The sequence below is a fragment of the Equus quagga genome, chromosome 2, assembly GCF_021613505.1.
Source record: "Equus quagga isolate Etosha38 chromosome 2, UCLA_HA_Equagga_1.0, whole genome shotgun sequence".
NCBI classification, from domain to species: Eukaryota; Metazoa; Chordata; class Mammalia; order Perissodactyla; family Equidae; genus Equus; species Equus quagga.
Window position 1 is genome coordinate 68,911,071 of NC_060268.1, and position 23,995 is coordinate 68,935,065.

General features: G+C 34.2%; 1 protein-coding gene and 1 non-coding gene across 11 annotated transcripts in view; one reads left to right on the forward strand and one right to left on the reverse strand.

Annotated features, from left to right (window-relative positions):
• The window catches only part of SCAPER (S-phase cyclin A associated protein in the ER), a 513,402-nt gene that overhangs the window by 215,875 nt on the left and 273,532 nt on the right, over window positions 1–23,995 (forward strand). For all 10 annotated transcript variants that reach the window (XR_006887542.1, XM_046653964.1, XM_046653961.1 and 7 more), the window contains one exon: window positions 17,265–17,401. Coding sequence is in view for 9 of the 10 variants with exons in the window: in XM_046653964.1 (XP_046509920.1) it covers window positions 17,265–17,401 (137 nt within the window). In the remaining variant the exon portion in view is untranslated. The remainder of the gene's footprint in view (window positions 1–17,264; window positions 17,402–23,995) is intronic.
• Window positions 5,258–5,363, reverse strand: LOC124236584 (U6 spliceosomal RNA). Its single transcript, XR_006887808.1, has one exon. It is a non-coding gene; the product is annotated as a U6 spliceosomal RNA (small nuclear RNA).

Genomic DNA, 23,995 nt, shown 5'->3' on the forward strand with positions numbered 1-23,995 from the left:
ACCATATTTCTCTGCATGAATCCTTGGACCATATATGCTGTAATATATGCTGCTTTTTATTTGCGTTATGGTAGTTGCTTAATTATGCGGGTTACTTAGAATAATTAGTACTTTTTTTTTATTTTGGCATCTGTTTATTTAGGGATTAGAATGGAGTGTTTCTAGCTATTTTAAATGTTAAAATTTATAGTATGTTTTTGGCAGTTATTTGTAGCTGACACACATTGCCTTTATGAAGTTAATTATATATCTAAACATTAAAGACATAAAACCTTAAACTCTTATTCCAGATTATGGTAGTTTAGAATGACTAGAATTGTGGCTACTTTTATACATCCACCAAGTGGAGACTGATACTTTCTCTTCTGGCTCTTATGTGTCAATTGTGAGGAGTAGTAGAATTGTGGCCTTGCATGGTATTAAAAGACTGGAGCAACTCTGATGATTATTTCACAGCTGCTCTCTTTCAGTTGGATCATCAAGGATCAGAAACAGGGTTACAGTGAGGCAAATTTATATAACTCAAGCTGCTTCTACTTCAATATGCTCTCAAAGTTTTGCAACATGTACTTCTTTATATAGAAATTTTATGTGTGCTTCATCTTGAAATCCACAATATTACAACTTCATGTATGAGGAATAAAAGAAGTGGGTTTATTTATAGGAGTTTATGAGTGAGAACTCTCTTGCCCTGATGAGGGTAGATGACAAGTTTAGTATTTTACCTGCCTAATTTAGATAATTATCCTATTTTTTCTTTATAAGCTATTGATTATAAATGCTTTTAATTAAGACTTTATTAGGTTCTTTATCTGAAACACAGTGACCATTGTTTCAGTTCCAAAGTAGATATTTATAGAGGAGCAGGGAATGCCCATCTCTGATCACAATTACTGAATTTTAGTAATAATTGTTTTGTCAATTTGGCCTCTCTTGGAATCAGTGAAGTAGGCATATCTATTGTGTCAGGAAAATCACAAAGCTATAAAACAGAATTTTCACAATCCTACAATTTGGTTCTCTCTCTCAAAAAAAATTGTTTTTAGATTATCAAGTATTTCAACATCCGAAAGTAATGTGGTAAACCCCATACTTCTGCCACCTTGATAATTAGATAACACTTTTTTTCCCCTCCATTTTGGAAGATGGAGTGATATTAGGGATATAGTGTGTAGCTGCTGAGGCCAGGTTCAAGGAATAGAGCTAAATTCTTATGTTTTATGGTGACAAGTCAATAGATAATTCTAAAACTGAAAAATGAAGATGTAGCAGTACAAATATATATTAAAGAATATATAGAAAAAAGATAAAATTATCAGCTTACATCAGTGCCTCTGGATTGTGAAAAGAAGTGGGAGAGCAGAATCATTGACTGTGTAAATTTTGTGCATGGGTAACTTTGATAAAAGCAAAAGCATTAAAAATTTAAAGAAATAAAACACTGGAGATTGTGTACCTGTCCATCTTGCTCAGGAGTCTTTTGCATCCTGTCCATTGTTTTTTATTCATGTTTAAAATTAGATAAATGAATGCATAAAAGGCCTTCATAGTGAAGTTGGATATTTTGGCCAGTTACAGCCTTATTCCTTTATTCTTTTAATTGTTGCAATATTTTTTGATGCCATTATAGGAGACCACATACTGGATTCTATTTAGGACCACTTTGATGAGATTTGTTAGGTAGGTGCATGTATTCTTAAGTCCGTGTTGGCTTTTTGGCATCGTAGAATTGCCCCAAGAACAGATAAATTGCGGCGTGGATAGTTGACTCTTGCCACCTTTTCATCTGTGTTAATCAATATGTAAGATTTAGGTTTACACAGATAGCTAGTTCAGTAACTTGGCATTTTAAGATGAGTGAAATTGACTGGGTTTTTTTTTTGCCCTGTTTCTTTTCTGATTTGCAGTTTTAATTAATTTACAGATTTCTATAAATGGCTTTTATCACGTTAAGAAAGTTCCTGCTATCCCTAGTTTTGTAAGATATTAAAAATAATAAGTATTAATTTTCATTGAATGTTTTCTGGATCTTACGGAAAGGTTGCTTTTTTCATTTAACTTTTTAATGTGATATATTACATTAATGGCTTTTCTGATACTAAACTTATTTCGTCATGATTTAAGAATACATAATTGAATTTGTTTTGCAAATATTTAGGATTTTCCTAATTTTTCTCTTTGCAAGATTATATTAGCTTCATAATTTCAGCTGGCTAGTTTTTCCTGTATTTTTTATCTTAATTTCTGGGACAGGTTGCATAAAATAGAAATAATTTCCTCTTTGAAGGTTTTGCTTAATGTGTCTATAAAATTGTATTTTCCTAGTATGTGTTTTTTGCAAAATTTTTTTTTCTATTTTTTACTTTTGGTAAAATATGTATAGCTTAAAATTTACCATCTTAACCCTTTTTAAATGTACAGTTCAGTAGTGTTAAGTACATTCACATTGTTCTGCAGCTATCACCAACATCCATCCACAGAAGTCTTTTCATCTTGCAAAACTGAAACTCTATACCTTTAGTCAATAACTCCCCATTCTCTCTCTCCCCAGGCCCTGGCAACCACCATTCTACTTTCTGTCTTGGGATTTGACTATCTCACATACCTCACATAAGTGGAATCATGCAGTATTTGTTCTTTTGTGACTGGCTTATTTCACTAAGCATAATGTCCTCCAGTTTCAACCATATTGTAGCATATGTCAGATTTTTCTTCCTTTTTAGTGCTGAATAATATTCCATTGAACGTATATACCATATTTTGTTTATCTATTCATTTGTTGATGGGCAGTTGGGTAGCTTCTACCTTTTGGCTATTGCAAATAATGGTGCTCTGGACATGAGTGTACAAATATGTGTTCAAGCACTTGCTTTCAGTTATTTTAATATCCATCCAGAAGTAGATTTCTGGATCATATGGTAATTCTGTTTTTAGTATTTTGAGAAACATCATGCTGCTTTCCACCACAGCTGCACTACTTCTCACACACAGAAAGCTGTGCACGGCTGGTACCAATTTCTCCACGTCCTCACCAACATTATTATTTTATGTTTTTTTGATAGTAGCCATCCTAATTGGTTGGTTAGATTTTAAATTAGTAATTATTTCTTTGAGTGCATTTTGATTTTGTATGATTTACTACATCTGTTTTGGTAAGTTTTCATTTTCTAGGAAATTATATGTTTTCTTCTTAACTTTTCAAAGGTCTTGGCAAAAATTTTTCGTAGTATTCTATGATTTTTATATAGAACTTTAGCTGTATCTCCTTACCATTTATAACATTTTTTATTTGTTCCTTTATTTTTTTTTTCTTGATCATTCTTGCCAGAAGTTTGTCTATTTTATTAGTATTTCCAAGGATTTGGTTTTGATTTTTTTGATTCTGTCTATTGCTTCTTTGTTTCCTATTTCATTAATGTCACCTCTTGGTTTCATTACTTCCTGTTTACTTCATTCTTGGAGTTTATTTTGCCACTCTTTTTCTAACTCCTTAAGATGAATGCATGGCTCATTAATTTTCAACCTTTTTTCTAATGTAAATACTTAAAGGTACTAATTTCTAGGGCTCTCTGAAACAAAGTATTTTCATTATTATTCATTTCTAAATCTTTTCTAATTTCCTTCATAATTTTTTCTTTGCCCCATGAGTTGATTTGAAATTTCCAAACATAGGAGTTATGTCTATTGATTTCTAACTTAATTGCAATAAGATCAGAGGATGTAGTCCTGGAAATCATTTGAAATATGGCATAGCATAGTACATGGTCACTTTATGTAAATGTTCGATATTCTTCTAGAGAATGTCTGTTTTCAAGTTGTCTAGTCTATCAAACATATTAATTATGATATTACAATGTTCTGTATCCATATTGATTTTTATCTGCTGTTTTTTTGAATTACTGATTGAAGGGGTTAAAGTCTTCCACTATGATGATAGATTTATTTCTTCTTCTGTCAATTCTTGCTTTTTTTTATTTTGGGGCTATGTTATTAAGAGCATACTAGTTTGGAATTGTATATCTTCCTAATGAATTTAGCCTTTTACTCTGAAATGACTTTTTAGGATGAGTAATGCTCTAAGTGTATAGTTTTCCTTTTTTTCTGCTGTTGCTTTGGGATTTTAACATCAAGTTCATGATAGATTCACAAAGCAAATTGGGATATTTTTTCTAACTCTGAAAAATATTCTTAGTCTATTTTGTTTGACAACAATATAGATATTCCAAGTTTCACTTATTTAGAGTTTGCATGGTATATTTTTTCTACTTTTAAATATTTTAGTGAAATTTATTATATACACAGAAGAGTCTGTGAGATAGATAAATAGATAGATACACACTGTTTGTAGAATATTAATGAAACAACTATCTGTGTAGTCACCGCTCGGGTTAGTCAAAATCTCTTGGTAGGAAATTCTGTTTTTATTTATATGTACTTTTGTTTGTGAAAGATATTTCACTGGGTATAGATTTGTAGCTTGACAATTATTTTTTCTAAGAATTAGGTAGATATTATTTGCTGTAGTCTTGCTTCCATTCCTAATAAGGTAAGTTTGTTCCCTGTATTCTTTTTCAAAGTCGCCTTGGCTATTCCTTTGCTTTTCAGTTTGTACGTAATCTTTGCAATTAACTTGTTAAGCTAAGAAAATCTTCTTTGAATTTTGATTCGAGATTTTGTTAAAATTATAGATTAAATTGGCATCTTTTAAATATTAATTTTTTCCTTCCGTCCAGCAGCATATTTGTCTACTTATGTCTTGCATTTGTGCTTGTGTGTGTGTCATTTAGTAAAGTAGTTTTCTTCATTTTGGCCTTAAACATTTCTTACAGGCTTCTTTTATTTCTAAGTAATCAGTGAACTTTAAACTTTTTTAATTTCATTTTTTATTTCCTTTTTAAAAAGGTATTTCTGGGGCTAGTATGGTGGCATAGTGGTTAAGTTCGTGTGTTCTGCCTTGGTGGCCCAGGGTTTGCCGGTTTGGATCCTAGGCGCAGACCTACACACTGCTCATAAAGCCATGCTGTGGCAGCATCCCACATAGAAGAACTAGAAGGACTTACAACTAGGATATACAACTATGTACTGGGGCTTTGGGGAGGAAAAAAACAGAGGAAGATTGGCAACAGATGTTAGCTCAGGGCCAATCTTCCTCACCAAAAAAAAGAGAAAAGAAAAGAAAAGAAAAAAAATATTTCCAAGGTTATAGATGGCAGTGCTTTTTGTTTTGTTTTATGAATATGAATGCATGTGTGTTTTTAAAAGTGTGAAGTGATTCATGGATTTGATTTCCATCTCGCATAGGGACCAGACTAATCTTCTGTGCATTACTTCAGTTTTAAAATATGTGCTGCCAAAATGAGCACTATTCTTTGTTTTTAATTTCAACTTTTATTGCATTATGGTTGGAGATTATGGCTATATAGGTTCTACTTTGGGGAGTTTATTGGTTTTCTTTATAGCTCAATACTTTATAAAATTTTAACAAGAATATATTTTCTCTCTTTGGGTACATATAATATATATTAGATCAGATGTGTTCATTGTTACACAAATATTCTTAGGTTTTTTTTTTTTACCTATTTTTTGTGCTCATTAATATCCTTTTCTCAAGAATGGAAAGACTGCCAATATGCTATTATTATTTACTCATGTCTTTTTCTATGTTTAAAATCAAATTTTGTTGTGTATATATCACAAAGTTTTATCATCATGGCCATATTTTTTATCTTACTGATAAATTTTACTTTTTAAGAATATGAAACATCCCTCTCCTTCAAGATTATTTTTGTATGGTATTAATATTACAAACCTGGGTTTGGTTAGTGTTGCTTGATGTGTCCTTTATGTTCTTCTCCTCCCTTTTCCCTCCTTTTTCTCCTGTTCCCTTTATAGTTTTATTTTTGCATCTAGATCTATTCCTAAAAAGTAGACTTTTATTTTAGTTGTTTTCTGCTCTATAAAAAAGTAATATGTAATCTTTTTGTACTTAACTTTTTTCCAAGCAATATTGTAGTGCCTAAATTCATACCAATTGGAAATTTGTTGCTCTTTTTAAAGAGCTTTGAGGTATAACTGTCATATATTAAGCTGTACTTATTTCTAAGTTTACAATTTAATAAGTTTTAGCATATCCATACATCCATGAAACCATACCCATGATAAAGATAGTGAACATATCTGTCACCTCAAAAAGTTTCCTCATCTACTATATCCTTGCTGATTTTCTGCCAACGTTTTTCTATCAATTTTTGAGAGAGGGATATAAAAATCTTTGATTTTAATTGTGAATGTGTAAGTTTCTCTTGGCAGTTCAATCAGTTTTTGTTTCATGTAGTTTAAAGCTGTGTTCTTAGATGCATAAATGCTAATGATTATTATGTCCTCTTGATTACTTGACCCCTTTATTGTTATGGAATGACCTTCTTTAGTCCAAGTAATTTTCTTTGCTACCTTGTATATTATTAGTATAGCTACTCCACCTTTCTTTTATCTAGTGTTAGAGTAGTATATCCTTTTCTATCCTTTTATTTTAACCTATGTATTTATATTTTGGCATGTATCCTTTTCTTAAACATTTAAAAGAAGTTAATAGACTTAAAAGGAATGTTTATTTTGGTGCCGTTGAGTAGGATGTGAATCTGCTGATTCCCTCAAGCCCTTGTCACCCAGGGCCATGAAAGCCTCTCACAACTAAGGAGTTCTGTTTCTGTTTCAGAGCATTGTTATCCCTTTGATCTTGTATTGAAACTGTGATGTTATTTGTGATCTATGGTGATATTGTCACTGGGATAATATTGAAATGATTTCTAAGGATGAAAGCTGATAGTAATCTAACTTGCTGTATTTGAAATCTGAGAATTCTGAGAAAACACCTTTCATGACAAGGCTTGGTTCAATACAACTGAACCATTCCATGTTGCAGTGTTGAGCTCAGACCTTTCTCCATCTTCACAGCATGATAAATTAAAAGCTTGTTGAATTCTGGGCCTTCTTTGGAGTCATCTGTTAAGCTCAGATTAGATCAGAAAGGAACATCAGAATCTGCAACAGAAGTCTTTATCTCATTTATCATCTCCACCTACCAGGAAAGTGATGGAGTATTTGTAATTGTCACTGAATGGCAAGGGGACAGATGGTGGACTATCATCCTTATCAGAAGATGGCCTTTTGTCTTTTGCATGGTTTCTGTTTCACAGTATTTTGTTAGGTTCGTTTTTCTCATCTGTCACTTCAAACAAAATAATACATGGTTTGTAATAGATAAAAACAAGTGAATTCTATACCTGCAGAAAGATATCCTGCCAGAGTTGAATCTTTTATATAATTAAAATAGCCTATTAAGCTTTAAAAGTTGTCGTTGTCATATATGTTTTTCAAAATGATACTGTCACAGAGGGCATTGTTTTGATAAAAGATGTTACATTTCAGATTTTCTCAAATTGACTGTTTGACAGAATTTTAAATTTTATTTAAATATAATGGAATTCTCAAACTTTTTATTTTATTTTTTTAAGCATTTTTTCAGCACATGCTTGTGTATTCTGCATCAGTCCAGGTGCCAGCAAAATACAGATAATGTCACGTGAGCCAGTCTCTTCTTTTTATGCTGTCTCTGTGATAAATTTCACAGTTTCACAAATCTCTAAACATACTCTTTTAAATATAAATTAACTAATTTTTGTATGTGGTACTTTTATTTTTGAATAGTATTTGGATAATATCTGTAGATACTTTATTTGATATGGCTAATGCCATCCAACATATCAGTAATTACAAATCAGCTTTCCTCTGAACTCTTTCTAGAGGATAATCTACTGTAGTAGTTTTATAGAGGAGTGATACCTATCAGAGTAATAGTTTACTACAGATTCTTTGGTCTTATTCTGAGTAAAACTGTGACATCCAGAGAATTGTACCTCTTTAACGTAAGCAGCTAGCAGAAACCCTTGGCACATAGTGAGTAATGAATTAATTAAATGTTAATAAATTGTTAATGAGCTAAACTGTAATTTATTATTTTGAATATGCTATGTCTGTGAGGGTGGTATTCAAAATATATGGTAAGTGCTGTCTAAAAATACTGTGTTGTTTTTAGATGAGTATTCCTTTATTTCTTCCCTTCTTTCATCTGCTTCTGCCTCTTTTTCTCTTAATTTTCCTTCTTCTTCTCTTCCTGGATACCTTCATCTCTCCACTCTCACACTTTCTCCTCACGCCTCACTTTTCTTACCCTTGTCATCATCCAGAGAAACAAGAGAAACAAGTTCCAAGCCTCAAGGCCTCCACCTTTCCCCAGTTTTTGTAGAAGGCAGTGAGGAAATGTAAAATGCCTCCTATTTATCTTATTTGTCATTGTGCCAGACAGGTTTAAAAGATTGGAATTTAAGGAAAAACATTATTTATTCTGGAATAGACCAATATCATTGAATTTCAGATTCCGAAATTGAGAAAGTACAGGATGAGGTTGAGAGAAAAATGTTTTTCCAAACAAAATGTGAAAACCCTTGCTTTAATTGCTCGTTTATTTAAATTAGTAACTTGGCATCTACCCTGCTCTTTAAAGTAAACTTTTGGCTCCAGAGAAATAAGCCTCTTGAGTGTGACATTGGATTTCTATAAAAATCACCTTTGCTTTTCAAATAAAAATACATTTGTATTATTGTAAAGAAATTTTGGTCCTTGTTTTCAAAGGAGACCGATTTAAACCCTTTTGATCTAGGAAGAATAACATCCTTAAAAATTCTCAGTTCTGTATTATAATATTTTAAAATAATGGGAAGCGGATTATATCCTTTGATGTACTACATTTTATGAAATGTGTTTATTCTGAAGTAACACTTGAGAGAACTCTAAAAATAGCAGTTTGGTAAAATCCTATATTGTGTCACTTGTATTTTTCTGCCTATCCTATTTTTAGAACTTCTGCATTCTTTCCCAAAGATCATGAACCTATGTATAGCTTAAATTTTTCTTGTTTCTTTAAAAAAATATGGAATTATGAGAACCTTTAGGAGGAGTCTGATAGTATGTCATGAAAAGTAATTAAAAAAATAAGAAGGGTATAAACTTTGATGAGATCATGTCTGTATAAATATGTTTCCTATATAGATTATTAGTATTTCATATTGTAGCGATATTGTTTAAATCACAATTGTGACTTAAAGACGAGACTTAATTTGTGCGTGTATATGGAATTAGCCATCATTAGCTAGCTTTTAGACTTGTTATGTTGGTATTTAGAATGTTAGAAAAGGGACGACTTCAGAATTTATTGTCTAATCCCTTTATTTTCTTAGTAAGGAAACTGAGACACAGAGAAGTCACTCAGTCATGAGTTGAGGAATTTATCCTGGTATAAATATCTTGACTCAAAGTTCAGTGCTGTTTTGACTGCATCCATCTGCTTTTCTATGCCTAAAGGAAAAACAGTGTCTCCTATCAATGCTTTTTTAGAATTAACAGTATGAAATAGTCAGAATGGCCAATTAAGACTCATTTCTGACTTGTTAGTAGGAAAGTAGGAGTTGCGCTGAGCAGTATTCTGTGAGGGTAGGAGTTGTGTTTTATCAATTATATTGGGAAGAAAGGAGTTCCAGGGGCCTTTGGGATGATTTTTGGTCCTGACTGATTGTTATTTTGAAAATGACTAAGTAGATCATAGATACTGTGTCTCAAAGAGTATATTTTGCTTTTCCTTGTGTCTGTGGCATAATAGTTAGAATTGTGAGTAGACAGAAAAAGATGAGTGAGTTTTTACATAGTTATATTCATTCTCCTACAGCACAAATAAACCTGCAACTATAACCTTATATAGACCAAGCCTCTTATCTTTAAAGAGCTTGCTTTTCCTTGCATTTCCTCATTAGCATTAATTTTACAATAATTAAAATAATACATATTAATTGTAGAAAATTTGAGAAAAAGTAAAGTAATACCTACTGTTAACATTTTGATCTAATTATTTTCTGCTCTTCATATATCAATATGTAAATCTTACACTTATTAACATATAAACTGCATTGCATAGATTTGAATCCTGAATTATTTACCATTATGTGATGAATGTTTTTAATATCATTACTATTGTTTAAAATTAATCAAATATGTATAGTATCTAATCTTAATGCCATAATTTATATAGTCAGTTTTCTACTGCTGATATTTTGTTGTAAATCTCACTGCAGTGAATATAGAGAAATATTTTTGTACCTCTCTATTTCCTTATGATAACTTTTCACAAGTAAAATTATTTAAAGTTTTGGGTTTTTTTTACTGAGCATTTCATTAAATATTAAGTAGATTGGGCTGTGAGACTAGTTGGTTGTTCATATAGAACAGAGACAGAGATACCAATATCTGAAAAGCACCATTTGGGGATGGTTAGAGCTATAGATATCTTGAAGCAAGCAATGTTTCAAGTAAAAGAGATGAGATCACTGTATTTTTCTGATCCTAGCTAGTTCCTTGGGGTTTTAAGAAAGGATGAAACCAAGGATTAGAGCCCAAAGATTAGGTTCTAGAGTTCAGAGCAGGGCTCAGATCATAGCAGGCATCTAGAACAATGAGTAGGGAGGAAAAACAATTAAGGAACCAAATTTTATGGAATGGACTACTGCTGAGGATAGATTAGGGAGAGAGGGAGTACTGCCTGCCTGTGTACACAGGTGCCCAAGGATTGCTCAAGTATCCTGGATGCTGGACCTTGAGCAGCAAGATTAATTTTGGAACCTACCAGCTAGTGGATGGATCCTGCTGATGTACTTCCTATCATGACAGATTGGGCTCTGGAATTAGGTGAAGAGTATTAGAACCTTCATCTCTAACTGGCTCCATAAAGTAGAGTTTGGCTCTTTTTGGTCAACACTGTTTCTTAGGGGGCTTATGTTACTCATCATTCTGTAATTGCCAATTAACTTTTGCCGTGTCCCATAGTCTCCAACATAAGAAGACCAGGTAAGGAAGATGATTGGATCAATAAAAATATATCACTACTTCTTTCAGTAAAGCACCTCCTTATTATTTCTACTTTTTTGCAGGAGATTGTCTCCTTCTGTCCTTAAAATAGATTTCAAACTTGCAGTACACACTTTCAGCACTCAAATAGTGCATAAACGTGTTAATTTCATTTTAAGTTCAGCTGCTAAATCCTTGAGAGATACGAATATTGTGATTTCATTTACTTCTTTTGGCAAGCCAAACATGGAATTTTAAAATTCACATGTACAAATTATTTTTCCTTACAAGATGACTATTTTCTAAACTGGTTATTATGGAGAATTTCAAACATACATAATGGTAAACAGATAGTATGACAAATCTCCCTGTACTCATCACTTAGCCCTAACGACAGTAAACTCATGGTGAATTCTGCCTTATTGGCGTTCTATCCACTACTCCCAAATCCTTTTTTTTCTTTTTTTTGGTAAGGAATATTGACCCTGAGCTACCATCTGTTGCCGATCTTCCTCTTTTTTGCTTGAGGAAGATTGTTGCTGAGCTAACATCTCTGCCAATCCTCCTCCATTTTGTATATGGGATGCTGCCACAGCGTGGCTTGACGAGCAATCTTTATTCATTTTGGCTTATTTTGATATAGAAGGTTACATTTTGATCTATTCTGTGCATGGTTTTTTGGTATGTTTTCATTGTGTATAGTGTTGATATCCTACTTATTTTCCTTTTAATAGTTTTGGCCTTTGATTTTGATACTTTTATGTTGATTATTTTCACGTGGAATTAGTTTTATAAGACTTTTAGAATGAGTCATGATTCCAGGTGGCTATTCTGACTTCATGGAACTCCCTCTTCTACTGTTTTTGTGAAAAATATAGTGACTTGCTTTCTGAAATTTCCTAATTCTGTTTCTCTGCTCTGCTTTTATCTAGACATTTTTTCCCCTTTGTCTATATTATTCCTGATTTGCTCAGTTAAATTCCTTTTCCAGCTGTTTTTCCCATGGCTCGGTCTCGAGAGTTCATAGGAGCTAGCCTTCGCCAGACTGCTTGTACCTCTTTCATGCAGGCATCTGTCACTCAACCTGGTGCTGGAGTGGGCAAATGCCTTTCAGTTTTAGATACTGTTCTCAAATTGGCCTATTGAACTCTTGAGGGAAAACTGATTCCCTTTTTAGAGTTCTCAAGTTCGTTATTCACTCTGTTGTTTCCCTCTGATTTCTCCTTCAAAGACCCTGAAACCTTGCTGATCTGTTGGTAGTTTGTCTTCACCCACTTTTGGGGGTTAATTGGAGATACCTTGTCACCTTGTTTTGTTGTACATATTTTCTATGGGTTTTACTTTTGCTATCTAATTGTTCTTTCTATTTTATATGATGATTCAGAGAAAATCTAAAACTGTGCTATCACTGCCTTCATCTTCTCAGAATCCTCTGTTATAAGCATTTTAATGACTAATACTTCCTTATAGCAATATGCTGTAATTTTCTCAAACACTCCTCAGTGTTGAAAAATCTCCTTTGTACATGCTTTCTATCTTCAGAAGCCATCTCAAACCTTCTTCCTGTATAAAGTCTTCATAGTTTTAGTGGAAAGTTGACACTTAATTATCCTATGTCACATCCAAAAATGTGTTTTTTTTTAATCACCAAAAGACAATCTCTCACGAAAAGTAAAAAGAAAATGCAAACAACTAGAAGCAAATATATAAAAATTTGAAATGTGTTTATAGAAAGCTGGACAAGAAACACATTTTAAGCCACAAAGACAAAATACAAACAAATGGTCAAGCATACTAATACCAGTCTTTCAGCTAACAAATTGACAGATTTACAAACAAAACAGAAACACTAGGTACTGGCATATCACTGTGGGAACATAAATTAATTCCCATTTTGGTTGTTGACTTTGGGAATACTTATGAAAAGCCTTAAAAATATATCTAATCTGTGACCCAGGAATTTCAGTTCTATGATTTGATCATAAGGGAATAATAGACTTATATGTTTAAAATTTAACTACAGGAATGTTTGTTGCACTGGTGTTTATTATATTGAAAATAAAAAATTATCCAAATATCTAACAATAAAGCATTTAGTAAAAGTAGGTACATTTATGAAATTGAGTACCTTACAGCCACTGGATTATGTTGTAGAATATTAATTAATGGTAGGGATATATTTGCAATATTAAATGAAACAAGCAAGATTATAAAATATTAAAACTGGTACATCCCATTTTTATAAAAATATATATGCAAATAAAAATGTCTGGAAGAGTATACTCAAATAATTATTTTTAGGTATTAGAATTATAGTATATTTTTATTTCTTAATTTTATTTATATTTTCTATAATTAACGTGTTTATTTTGTATTAAGAAAAAATTGCTATTAAGTCAAACAGAAGTATAAATGTATTCTCATTTGGTTTTAGTTTTGATTTTTTTTTAAAGTTAACGTTAATGTGAGTGCATGATGCATGTGTGTGCTTGTGTGAATGTGTAAGTAAATGTTTATTGTCTTCAAAAGATGTGATTCTTGATAGTTCTGGATAGAGTCCAAACTTTTCCATGTACTGCCTGCATTTGTGTATGAAGATTCTTAATGGATTCTGTTAGATATGTAAATGATGTTTATATACAACTTAAAATAGTATAATTGGACCTTTCACAAAATTGAAGATGTCACTTAGAACAGTGATGGAAATTACATGTCAGACTCAGCCCTCATGAGTAGTGTTGGGGGTTGAATGTGGAGTAATGAAAAAGCCTGTTCTTATGAAGTCAGCCAGTTGTGATTTTGACCTTGAGCTTTGTGACTACTGAACCTCTTCGAGCCTTTGTTGAGTATCTGTAAAAGTAAACATATTGCCATCTATTCTATGGGGTTGTGAGTATTATAGGAACTACTGTTTGCAATTTATCTAGACCTTTGCTGATCACATAATAACTACTAAATTGAATGTAAGATGGTGATTTCACATAGGAAATTTGGTAAGAGGACTATCTTTACTTATTTATTTATATTGTTGCTTTCATTTGATTTGAGACCTGAATTATTTTTTCAAGTTGCATTTATATATATATATATGTATATGGACTTATGTCACTTTTGATTAGTACCAAGGTATAAAGGTTTTTTCCTTTACAACAGGCCTAGTTTATCAAAGAAAATAATTGCTTCTGCTTTTGAGAGAATATTTTCTCTCTTTGACTGTAAAGTTTTTCTTTTGTTTTTTTTGGTAGATTTATGATTTGAAAGGTTTCATTATGAGCAAACTTCTATGGCCCAGACTCATTTTCCAGCCATATCTCTAAAGGTAGTAGTCTAGAGTTAGACACCCTAACCATACTGCCTGGATTTAAATTTAGGCTCTGTCACTTTGCTACGTACAAAGTCGCTCAGTCATGATTTTGACCTAACTTTGGGCAAGTTATTTAACTCTGTACCTGTTTTCTCATGGTTAAAATGGGAATAATAAAAATACATACCTTCTAAGTACGTTCTAAGTATAATTCAAAGTACTAAATGATTGGTTATATGTAAAGTGCTTAGTTCAATGTATGTTACATAATAAACCCTCATGTTTTTTATTGCGATGTAATTAACATATAACATTGCATTAGTTTCAGGTGTACAATATATAATATCAAAATATGTGTATATATAGCAAAATGATTACCACAGTAAGTTTAGTTATCATCCATCACCACACATAGTTACAATTTTTTTTGTGTGATGAAGACTTTTAAGATCTACTTTCTTAGCAACTTTCAAATATACAATACAGTATTGTTAGCTGTAGTCACCATGTTGTACATTATATCTCCAGCATCTATTTATCCTATAACTGGAAGTTTACACCTTTTGACCATCTTCACTCATTTGATCATAAATACTATTATTAGCTTTTATTACATTTCCCTCTTCTCATTCATTTATTTAACACACACTTATTGAATGCCTGCCATATGCCAGGCACGGGACCAGACACAGAAACATCAGTGAGCAAAACAGACAAAGTCATTGCCCTCATGAATTTTATATTCTAGTGCTGGAAATTGCAAATGTATATTTAATGTTAGGCGAGTCCTATGAAGGAAAATAAATATAATAAGGAGATGGCAAATAATAGAGGATGTTACTTAAAGTTGGTTGTTCATTTTAGCTGAGACTGTGCAAATACCCAGGAGAAGAATATTCTTGGGTAGGGGAACAACATATATAGAGTCCAGAGGCAGTAACATTTCTGATGGAATGTGAGGTATAACGACATCCTCTCCTCTGTGGATGGAGTGGAGTGAACAAAGTAGAGAGTAGTATAAGATGAGGTCAGAGAGGTCAATGATGTAGGGCTTAGTAGGCCACTTTCAGGACTTTGAATTTTACCCTAAGTGTAATGAAAAGGCGAGATTCTGATAACAGGAGTGATATGCTGTGATTATGTTTTAAAACATCACTGGCTGCTTTTGTAAAGACAAGACTTGTGGATCAAGTTAGAAGCTGGGGGGCCAGCCCGGTGGCGCAGCGGTGAAGTTCGCATGTTCCGCTTCTTGGTAGCCCGGGGTTCGCTGGTTCCGATCCCGGGTGCGGACATGGCACTGCTTGGCACACCGTGCTGTGGTAGGTGTCCCACATATAAAGTAGAGGAAGATGGGCACGGATGTTAGCTCAAGGTCAGGCTTCCTCAGCAAAAAAAGAGGACTGGCAGTAGTTAGCTCAGGGCTAATCTTCCTCAAAAAAAAAAGAATGAACCTGGGGGACCAGTTAAGAGGCTATTGTAATACAAATGAGAGCTTATGATGCCTTAGACGAGGGAATGGTGGTAGGGAGAAGTGATTGTATTTGGGATGAATTTTAGGGTATATTTGAAAGTAGAACTAATAGGATTTGCTGATGTATTGGATATGAGCAATTGTGTGAAATGGTGGTACCATTTACTGAAATGGGAAATGCTCTGGGAAGAGCAACTTTATGTATATGGAAAGCATAAGAGTTTTGTTGTGGACTCTTATTTTGGAAATGCTTGAGGTGGAAATACTCTACCTAAGTGGAGATTTTCGGGAGACACTTTGATATAGGAGTGGAGTTCAGGGGAGAGGTCACGACTAGAGATAAAAATTTTGAAATTGCCTTTGTGTAAATAATATTTCAAGTCACTGTACTTGATGAGTGAGCTTGAATAGAGAAGAGGGAAGATCTCAGGATAGCTCTGGGATGCTCCAGCATTTACCAGTCAAGAAGAGAAAAAGGATCCAGCAAAGAAGACTTAAAAGGTGCAGCTGATGAGTTAAGAGAACAATGTGATGTCTGGAAGCCTAGTGAAAAAAGTATCAGGGAGCAGGAAGTGGTCTACAGGGCTAAGGGTGTTAGAAATTTGAGGAGAGGGTCTAAAATAATTTCTAGGAAGATGAGTGTGGATAAAATAGTCTAAGATTGCTTGATTGCCTGGCGATACTAGAGACCATTTGAGGTGTTATGTCATAAATTTAAAGTGACAGTAGTCAGCATGGTTTGCAATTGTAACCACATTAATCTGCTCAGGTAGGGGCACAGAATAGGGACAGAGTTGGATTTAGGGTTGGGATTTTGCCATGAAAGTATGAAAGAACAAGAGAGGGGCAAGGGAGTTGTGTACATGCAATGGAGTGATTATAGTGATGGGCTGTAAAATCTAAGATGGATAAGGAGGGAAGTGAGGCCAAACTCTGTGTGCTCCAGCCAGACCAATCTCTGTGGCTGATAACCACATTCCACCTTTTTATCTCTGCCTGTGTTTTCTGGGATGTCCTTTTCCTTTCTCTCTCCTGCCACGTTTCCCAACTCGCAGCCCAAACACGCACACACATACCCCATATCCATATGCTCAAATTCATTCCATCCTTCAAAGGATAATAGACCAGGTGTTTCCTTCTTGAAATCTTTCCTCTTCAACCTGAGTGAACTTGTTTCCCCTTTTGAGCTCCTGTAGCACTTTAACTCTCTAATTGGCACTTATTGCTTGGTGTTCCAGATTTGTGAATATATTTTACCTCTCCTACTACGCTGTGCGGTTGCAAGGGACAGGGATAAGTCCTTGTATCCTTAACGTTTAGCACAATTTGGTGTGCAGCAAAAGTTTGATGAGTCACTGAAAATCTCAAGTAAATCAGTTTCTTCAATGTTTTCCAAAGCGATTGTGGAAACCAGTGTTTCATAGAGATTACTTTTACTTTCATCTATATAGTCTTTTACGCTCACTGTGGTCTGCAGCAATGCTATGTTATTTTTAATCATCATCATCATTATTATTTTACTTATTTATCTTACAGGAGCACCTTTCATTAAAGAAGTATATTATTGACATTGTGGTTGAAAGTGCAGCTCCAGCAGAGCCTTTGAAAGATGGGGAAGAACGGCAAAAAAATAAAAAAAAAGCCAAAAAGATAAAAGCCAGGATGAACTCCAGGTACCATAAATATCGTTAAAAACAAAAGAAAAACTCTTAGTGATGTATCCTTTTTAATGTAAATCCAAGGAAGACCCCCTGCCCCTAAAAAAGTTTAAAGTTGTTTGCTTCAAGAAAGCTGTGAAATAACACTGATGAGCCTAATTTATAGCCACTTTCTTTGATTGAGAAAGAAAACTGCATATCGATCTGAAGCCCTTGCTTTCACCTGTTAAGAGCTCTCCTTATAATTGGATGCCAGTGCCCTGCCAAACTTGTGCCTCCTCCAGCATGCAGTAGTATGTTTGAGTATGTGTAAACCAAGCCTATTTTTCTTTCCAACTATTGATTTTTAAATGAAATATCAAAGAAAATCAATAGCAATCAACAAATAGAAGTCTGCTGGCTGTAGTGTCAAATCCCATGACTAGGTTTAATCAATTTGGTTGCCTGTCACAAGGAAAAGTTCAAGAAATATCTTGAAATGGAAAGTGAGTTGTCAGACCTGTAGTTTATCATCAGCCTTCAAATGACATCTGAGGATCAGACAGCTGTGTAGTACATCATTACCTCACAAGCTTTGAGCATCATCTGATGACTGATGATTCTTGTTCGAGAACACAAATGCAGTTCCTCCTTAGTAGATAATTCTTTGCTGTTTGAAGAAGGATAGCCTGAATATGTTGTTATACCTTTATTCCCAAATGTCTCAAAAGATAGAGAAACTTAATCCATGGGATCATAGAAATATAGTTCTAGAATAATGATGAATAGTGGTTATCTATCTATAGTTTCCAATTTCAGACTGTAATCAAAGAAAGTGTCCATTTCATCTTATACAGTCAGTGAAAACTACAGAGTACTCATTCAAGCAAAGAATAGAAAAGGCTTTTTTGATTGTATTTTTTGGGCTCTCTCCAAGTTTCTAAAAATAGTTTCACTGTATACTTCACAGTATTACTGACCTTCATTTCTAGTTTATGCTAAGAACTTGCTGACCTCCGGGCACTGAAATGCTATAAAGCCTATTCTTTGGACCTCTTTTTTTCTCAATGTACACATTCCTTTGGTGAGCTCACTCAGTCCTGTGGCTTTAAATATTCTCTACTTGCCAATGACTACCAATTTTATATCTTCAGTTTTACTCAAACTTAGTATGTCCAAAAGAAGCTCCTGCTCTCTCCTCTGCACCACCCCCCCCCCCCCCCCCCCCCCAACCAAAAGCTCTCCTTGTCGCATAGTCTTCTCTGTCTCAGAAAACAGATACTCTATTCTGGTTGTGTATGCCAAAACCCTTGACATCATCCTTGATGTTTCTCCTTCTCCTACACCTCACATCCACTCCATCTTCAAATAATGTTAGCTTTGCTTTGAATTATATTCAGAATTTGACTACCTCTCTCTAACTTCATTGGTTACCCCCTGGACCATGCCTCCATCATTGCTCACCTGGATTATTGTGGTTGCCCTCTGACTAGTCTCCTTGTTTATTCCCTTGCCTCCTTGCAGTATAGTCTAAACACTAAAGCAAAGTGAGCCTGTTAAAATATGTCAGATCGTCACTTCTCTTCTCAAAACCTCAGGGCTTTTATACTTCAGGTTTTCACTTCACAGATGACTCTCCCCACATATAGCTGGCTGCCTTACCTCCTTCAGGTCTTTACTCAAATGGCACCTTTTCAGTGGGGCTTCACATAATATCCTTAAGATCCATCCATGTTGCAAATGGCACAATTTTGTCTTTTTTTATGGCTGAGTAGTATTGCATTGTAGATATATACCACATCTTCTTTATCCAGTCATCAGTCAATGGGCACTTGGGTCGCTTACATGTCTTGGCTATTGTGAATAATGCTGTGATGAAGAAATGGGTGCATAAGTCTCTTTGAATTGTTGATTTCATGTTCTTTGGATAAATTCCCAGTAGTGGGATAGCTGGATTGTATGGTACTTCTATTTTTAGTTTTTTGAGAAATCTCTGTACTGTTTTCCATAGCAGCTGCACCACTTTGCAGTTCCCACCAGCAGTGTATGAGAGTTCCCTTTTCTCCACATCCTCTCCAACATTTATATTTTTTCTGTTTTGTTAATTATAGCCATTCTGACAGGTGTAAGGTGGTATCTCATTGTAGTTTTGACTTGCATTTTCCTAGTAATCAGTGGTGCTGAACATCTTTTCATGTGCTTCTTGGCCATCTGTATATCTTCTTTGGAAAAATGTCTGTTCATATCCTCTGTCCGTTTTTTAATCAGGTTGTTTGTTTTTCATTCTTGAGATGTGTGAATTCTTTATATATTTTGGATATTAACCCATTGTCAGATAATGGTCTACTTTCCTTCTTTTGCATGTGGCTGTCCAGTTTTCCCAACATCAATTATTGAAGAGCCTTTCCATTGCCCACTGTATGTTCTTGGTTCCTTTGTCAAAGATTAGCTGTCCATAGATGTGTAGTTTTATTTCTGGGCTTTCAGTTCTGTTCCATTGATCTGTGTGTCTGTTTTTGTACCAGTATCATGCTGTTTTGATTACTATAGTTTTGTAGTCTCTTTTGAAGTCAGGGATTGTAATCCCTCCAGCTTTGTGGGAGCAATTGATTTTTGCATCTTAACCTGCTACACTGAGACCTTGCTAAGATGATATATGAGCTCTAATAGTTTTATAAGCTTATAAGATTTCTTTATGTAAACAAACATGTTTACATGAAACTGTTTATTTCTTTTTCTTGTTCATTGCACTGCGTTACACCTTCAGCAAAATTTGGAATAGAAGCTTTGATGCTGATTTTAGAGGAAAAGCATTGTTTTTCACCATTAAGTATGATGGTAGCTGTAGTTTTTTGTAGGTGACCTTTATCAGGTTGAGGAAGCTTCCTCCTGTTCTTGGTTTCCTGTGTGTTTTTTTCATAGATCGATATTCCATGTTCTCAAATGCCTTTTCTGCATCTCTTAAAAAAATTTTTTTTAAAATTGAAATGTACTTTTTAATTTTATCAGTAGAGTGCATTATGTTGATTGGTTTTAATAAGCAGCTTTATTGAGATGTAATTCACCCATATAAAGTGTACAGCTCTATATTGGCACTTGAATGTTAAATCAAACTTGTATTCCTGGAATAAACCTCATTTCCTCATTATGTATTATCTTTTCTATGGATTGTTGGATTTGGTTTGCTAACTTTTTATAAAATATTGTTACATTTATGCTCGTGATATATATTGATCTGTAGTTACCTTCCAATCTCTTTGTCAGGTTTGGCCAAGAAAATGTTGGCCTCAATAAACGAGTTGAGAACTATTCTTTTCTCTATTTTCTGAAGGAGTTTCTATAGGATTGCGATTATTTCTAGTTTAAATGTTAGATATAATTCACCAGTGAAGTCATATTTAATGTTTCTCCTTTGGTTTTGGTAATATGTGTCTTTCAAGTAGTTTTCCCATTTCGTCAAAGTTATTGCATTTATTAACATAAAGTGGCATACATTATTCCATTATACTTCTTACCCTGCACATAAGAAAGCTTGGAAGTCACCACTCACTCCATCCTAACAACAAGTAAAAATTTGAACAAACTGAAAAATCATCATCTCTTCTTAGCTCTGTAAGAGAAGTGAGGTAGCAGGGCATACTGCTGCCCCAAAAACTGGAGAGAGAGAGAATTACAGAGAATCACAGCTTACCAGGTGAAAAACCCAAAAGGAAAAGCCTCTGTGGATGGCTGGTCCAGTGGTGTAGTGGTTAAGTTCACGTGCTTTGCTTCGGTGGCCCAGGGCTCCCTGGTTTGGATCCCGGGTGCAGACCTACACACTACTCATCAAGCCATGCTGTGGCGGTGTCCCACATAGAAAATAGAGGAAGATTGGCACAAATGTTAGCTCAGGGACAATCTTCTTCAAGCAAAAAGAGGAAGACTGACAATGGATGTTAGCTTCAGGGCCAATCTTCCTCACCACAAAAAGAAAAATGAAAGAAGGAAAGAAAAAAGAAGAATCCTCTGGGCAAGCCAGTACTAGGGCAGGAAAACCTGAATTGTAATTGATGAATCTCTAGAGGCTCAATGTGGACAAGTCTGAGAGTCAAAACTCCAGGTTTCCGCAAACTTTTGTGAGTTCTACCTTCAGGAGCTTGACCAGGTTATCACCGTGAATATCACAGAAAAATCTTATCATGCTTCTATTCTCAGCAGGGAGAGTAGGAGCCATTTTGAAATATGCCAGAGTATTCTATTCTTCTTGAAAATGTCTCCCTCAGGAGAAACTATTTAACCAAAGTCTAACCTGTTGGTGTTTTATCAGAGCTAAACTGACCTGAGGGAAGAGAAATGCCTTCCCTTTAGGCTTCCATGTGGAGGGAGAAAGGAGAAGGGAAATATCCTATTTCAGCCCCCTCTGATCATCCTGTCCCACCTTAAGGAAGGAAGGAGATTTAGAAGCACTTATGAAGTTCACAGTTAAGAGGCATAGGTACAATAAAAGACTGAGACATAATCATAGGATGATAGAATTCTTCCTCTCCCCCCATACCTTACCACCATATTACCAAAGGCCTATTTATAACAGTTCTATATACCCAGTATATTATGTCTGGCTACCAAGAAAAAATTACAAGGAATACTAAAGGGCAAAACACAGTTTGCTGAGACAGAGCAAGCATCAGAACCAGACTCAGATATGGCAGCAGTGTTGGAATTATTACACCGGGAATTTAAAACAAGTGTGATAAATATGCTGAGGGCTCTAATGGATAAAGTAGACAGCATGCAAGAAGAGATGGGCAATGCAAGCAGCGAGATGGAAGTTCTAAGAGAGACTCAAAAAAACCCACTACAGTTTAAAAACGCTGTCATAGTAGCTTATTAGTAGCTTGGGCTGGATATGGCTCAAGAAAGAATCTCTCAGCTAGAGGATATCTCAAAAGAAACTTCTAAAACTGAAAGCAACAGAAGAAAGACTGAAAATAACCCTTAATATCTAAGAACTGTCAGACAATACACACTTTGATTGCTTCTGGAATTTAGGTGGAAAGGATCCACAGGTTGGGAGAGAGGACTAAGAAAAGCAAGAATGGCAGTAAAGCTAATTACTAGACTGAGTTTTAGGACAGAGAATGAAGAGATTAAGCAAGAAACTAGACTTTTGGAATAGATTGTCATTGAACTGGAGTTTGAGTAGAAGTAGGAACGGGAGAAGTGAGAGAGCTGCTGGTTAAAACAACATTTGATTGGCTGCTTGGATATCACCTTCAATGTCCAGTGGTAATCACTAAGCTAGTAGAATCCGTATTTCTGAGAATACTTGACTGTCAGGAAGATATACTGAAATGGGGCATGGAGAGAGAGGGGACTATGAGGAATGTGTGAGTGTGTATCTGTATCTAAAGATAATTATATGGGTACATATAAATGAATATATGAGAAATGAAAGTGAATAGCTACCTCGTGTGTGTATATATATAGAGATAGATCTATATAGACATACATTTAGATGTACACACAGTCTGTCTTGAATTTGTGTTGAATAGGGTTAATCCTTGGTTCAGAATTGACCAGTGCGCCTAACCTTGGAGATTGAGACCTAAGTTGAGCAGAAGAGAGGCAGGGGAAAGACTTAAGGGCTAATAGCTATTACAGGATTCTGATTTAGAACTTGAAGGTGAAACCTAATGTTAAATCTAATTTTGAAATCTGTTTTTAACACTCATTTATGCATCCTTTCTATGTTTTTCTTATTTACTTTGTGGTCTTAAGGAATGCATTCGACATATATTTGAATATTTGTATTATCAACATACAAAAGCGAATAAAACATAATTTCTCCCCTTGTGACGTTTACAAGGTATTACATTGTATTATTTACAATGTATTAATAGAGGTGAATTGTGTATATAAATAACCCTTATAGAGTGTCCAAAGTAGCAGAACAAAGGTATAAATAACTATTAGGTGACTTCTAGGGAAAATAAACTTAGTTATAACTGGGGTGTAGTCATGGAAGACTACTTATAATAATAATGATGATAATAAAAATAAATATATACAAAGAAAATGTGGCACATGTTATATTAAGTTATTATTATTACCAGATACTGTTCTAAGAGAGGGAATACTCATTATGAGCAAGATTAAAACAGTCTGTGAGTGTTCGTTGTGTTGGTATTCATAAGAGCAAAAACTTGGATAACAGTTTAGATAACCAATAATAAGGAGATGATCAAGTAAGTATGGTACACATGTTTTTAGAAGAATATGTAACATGGGCATGTGCTTATGATATATAATCTGAAAATGAATAAATCATAAATTGTAATATAAAGTTGTCTTTAAAAATTCGTAATGTATAAAGAGAAAAAAACTAAAAGAAAACACAAAAGTATAGTTTTGTGTGTGTGTGTTGACAATAGGAATTAGAAAAAAGTTTCTATTTTTATAAATTTGTGTATTTTCTTTAATGGAGCTGTGTTGCTTTTGTAAAAAAAATAATAATAAAGCAGAACAAAGCAATTATAAAACTTTTAAAGCAGGAATGTCCTCAAGTACATGTAAGCAGTTAAGGTTTTGTTCTGGGGCTTGTATGGAACCTTTGAAACTTTCTTGGGCAGGAAATGACAGGCTCTGATAATA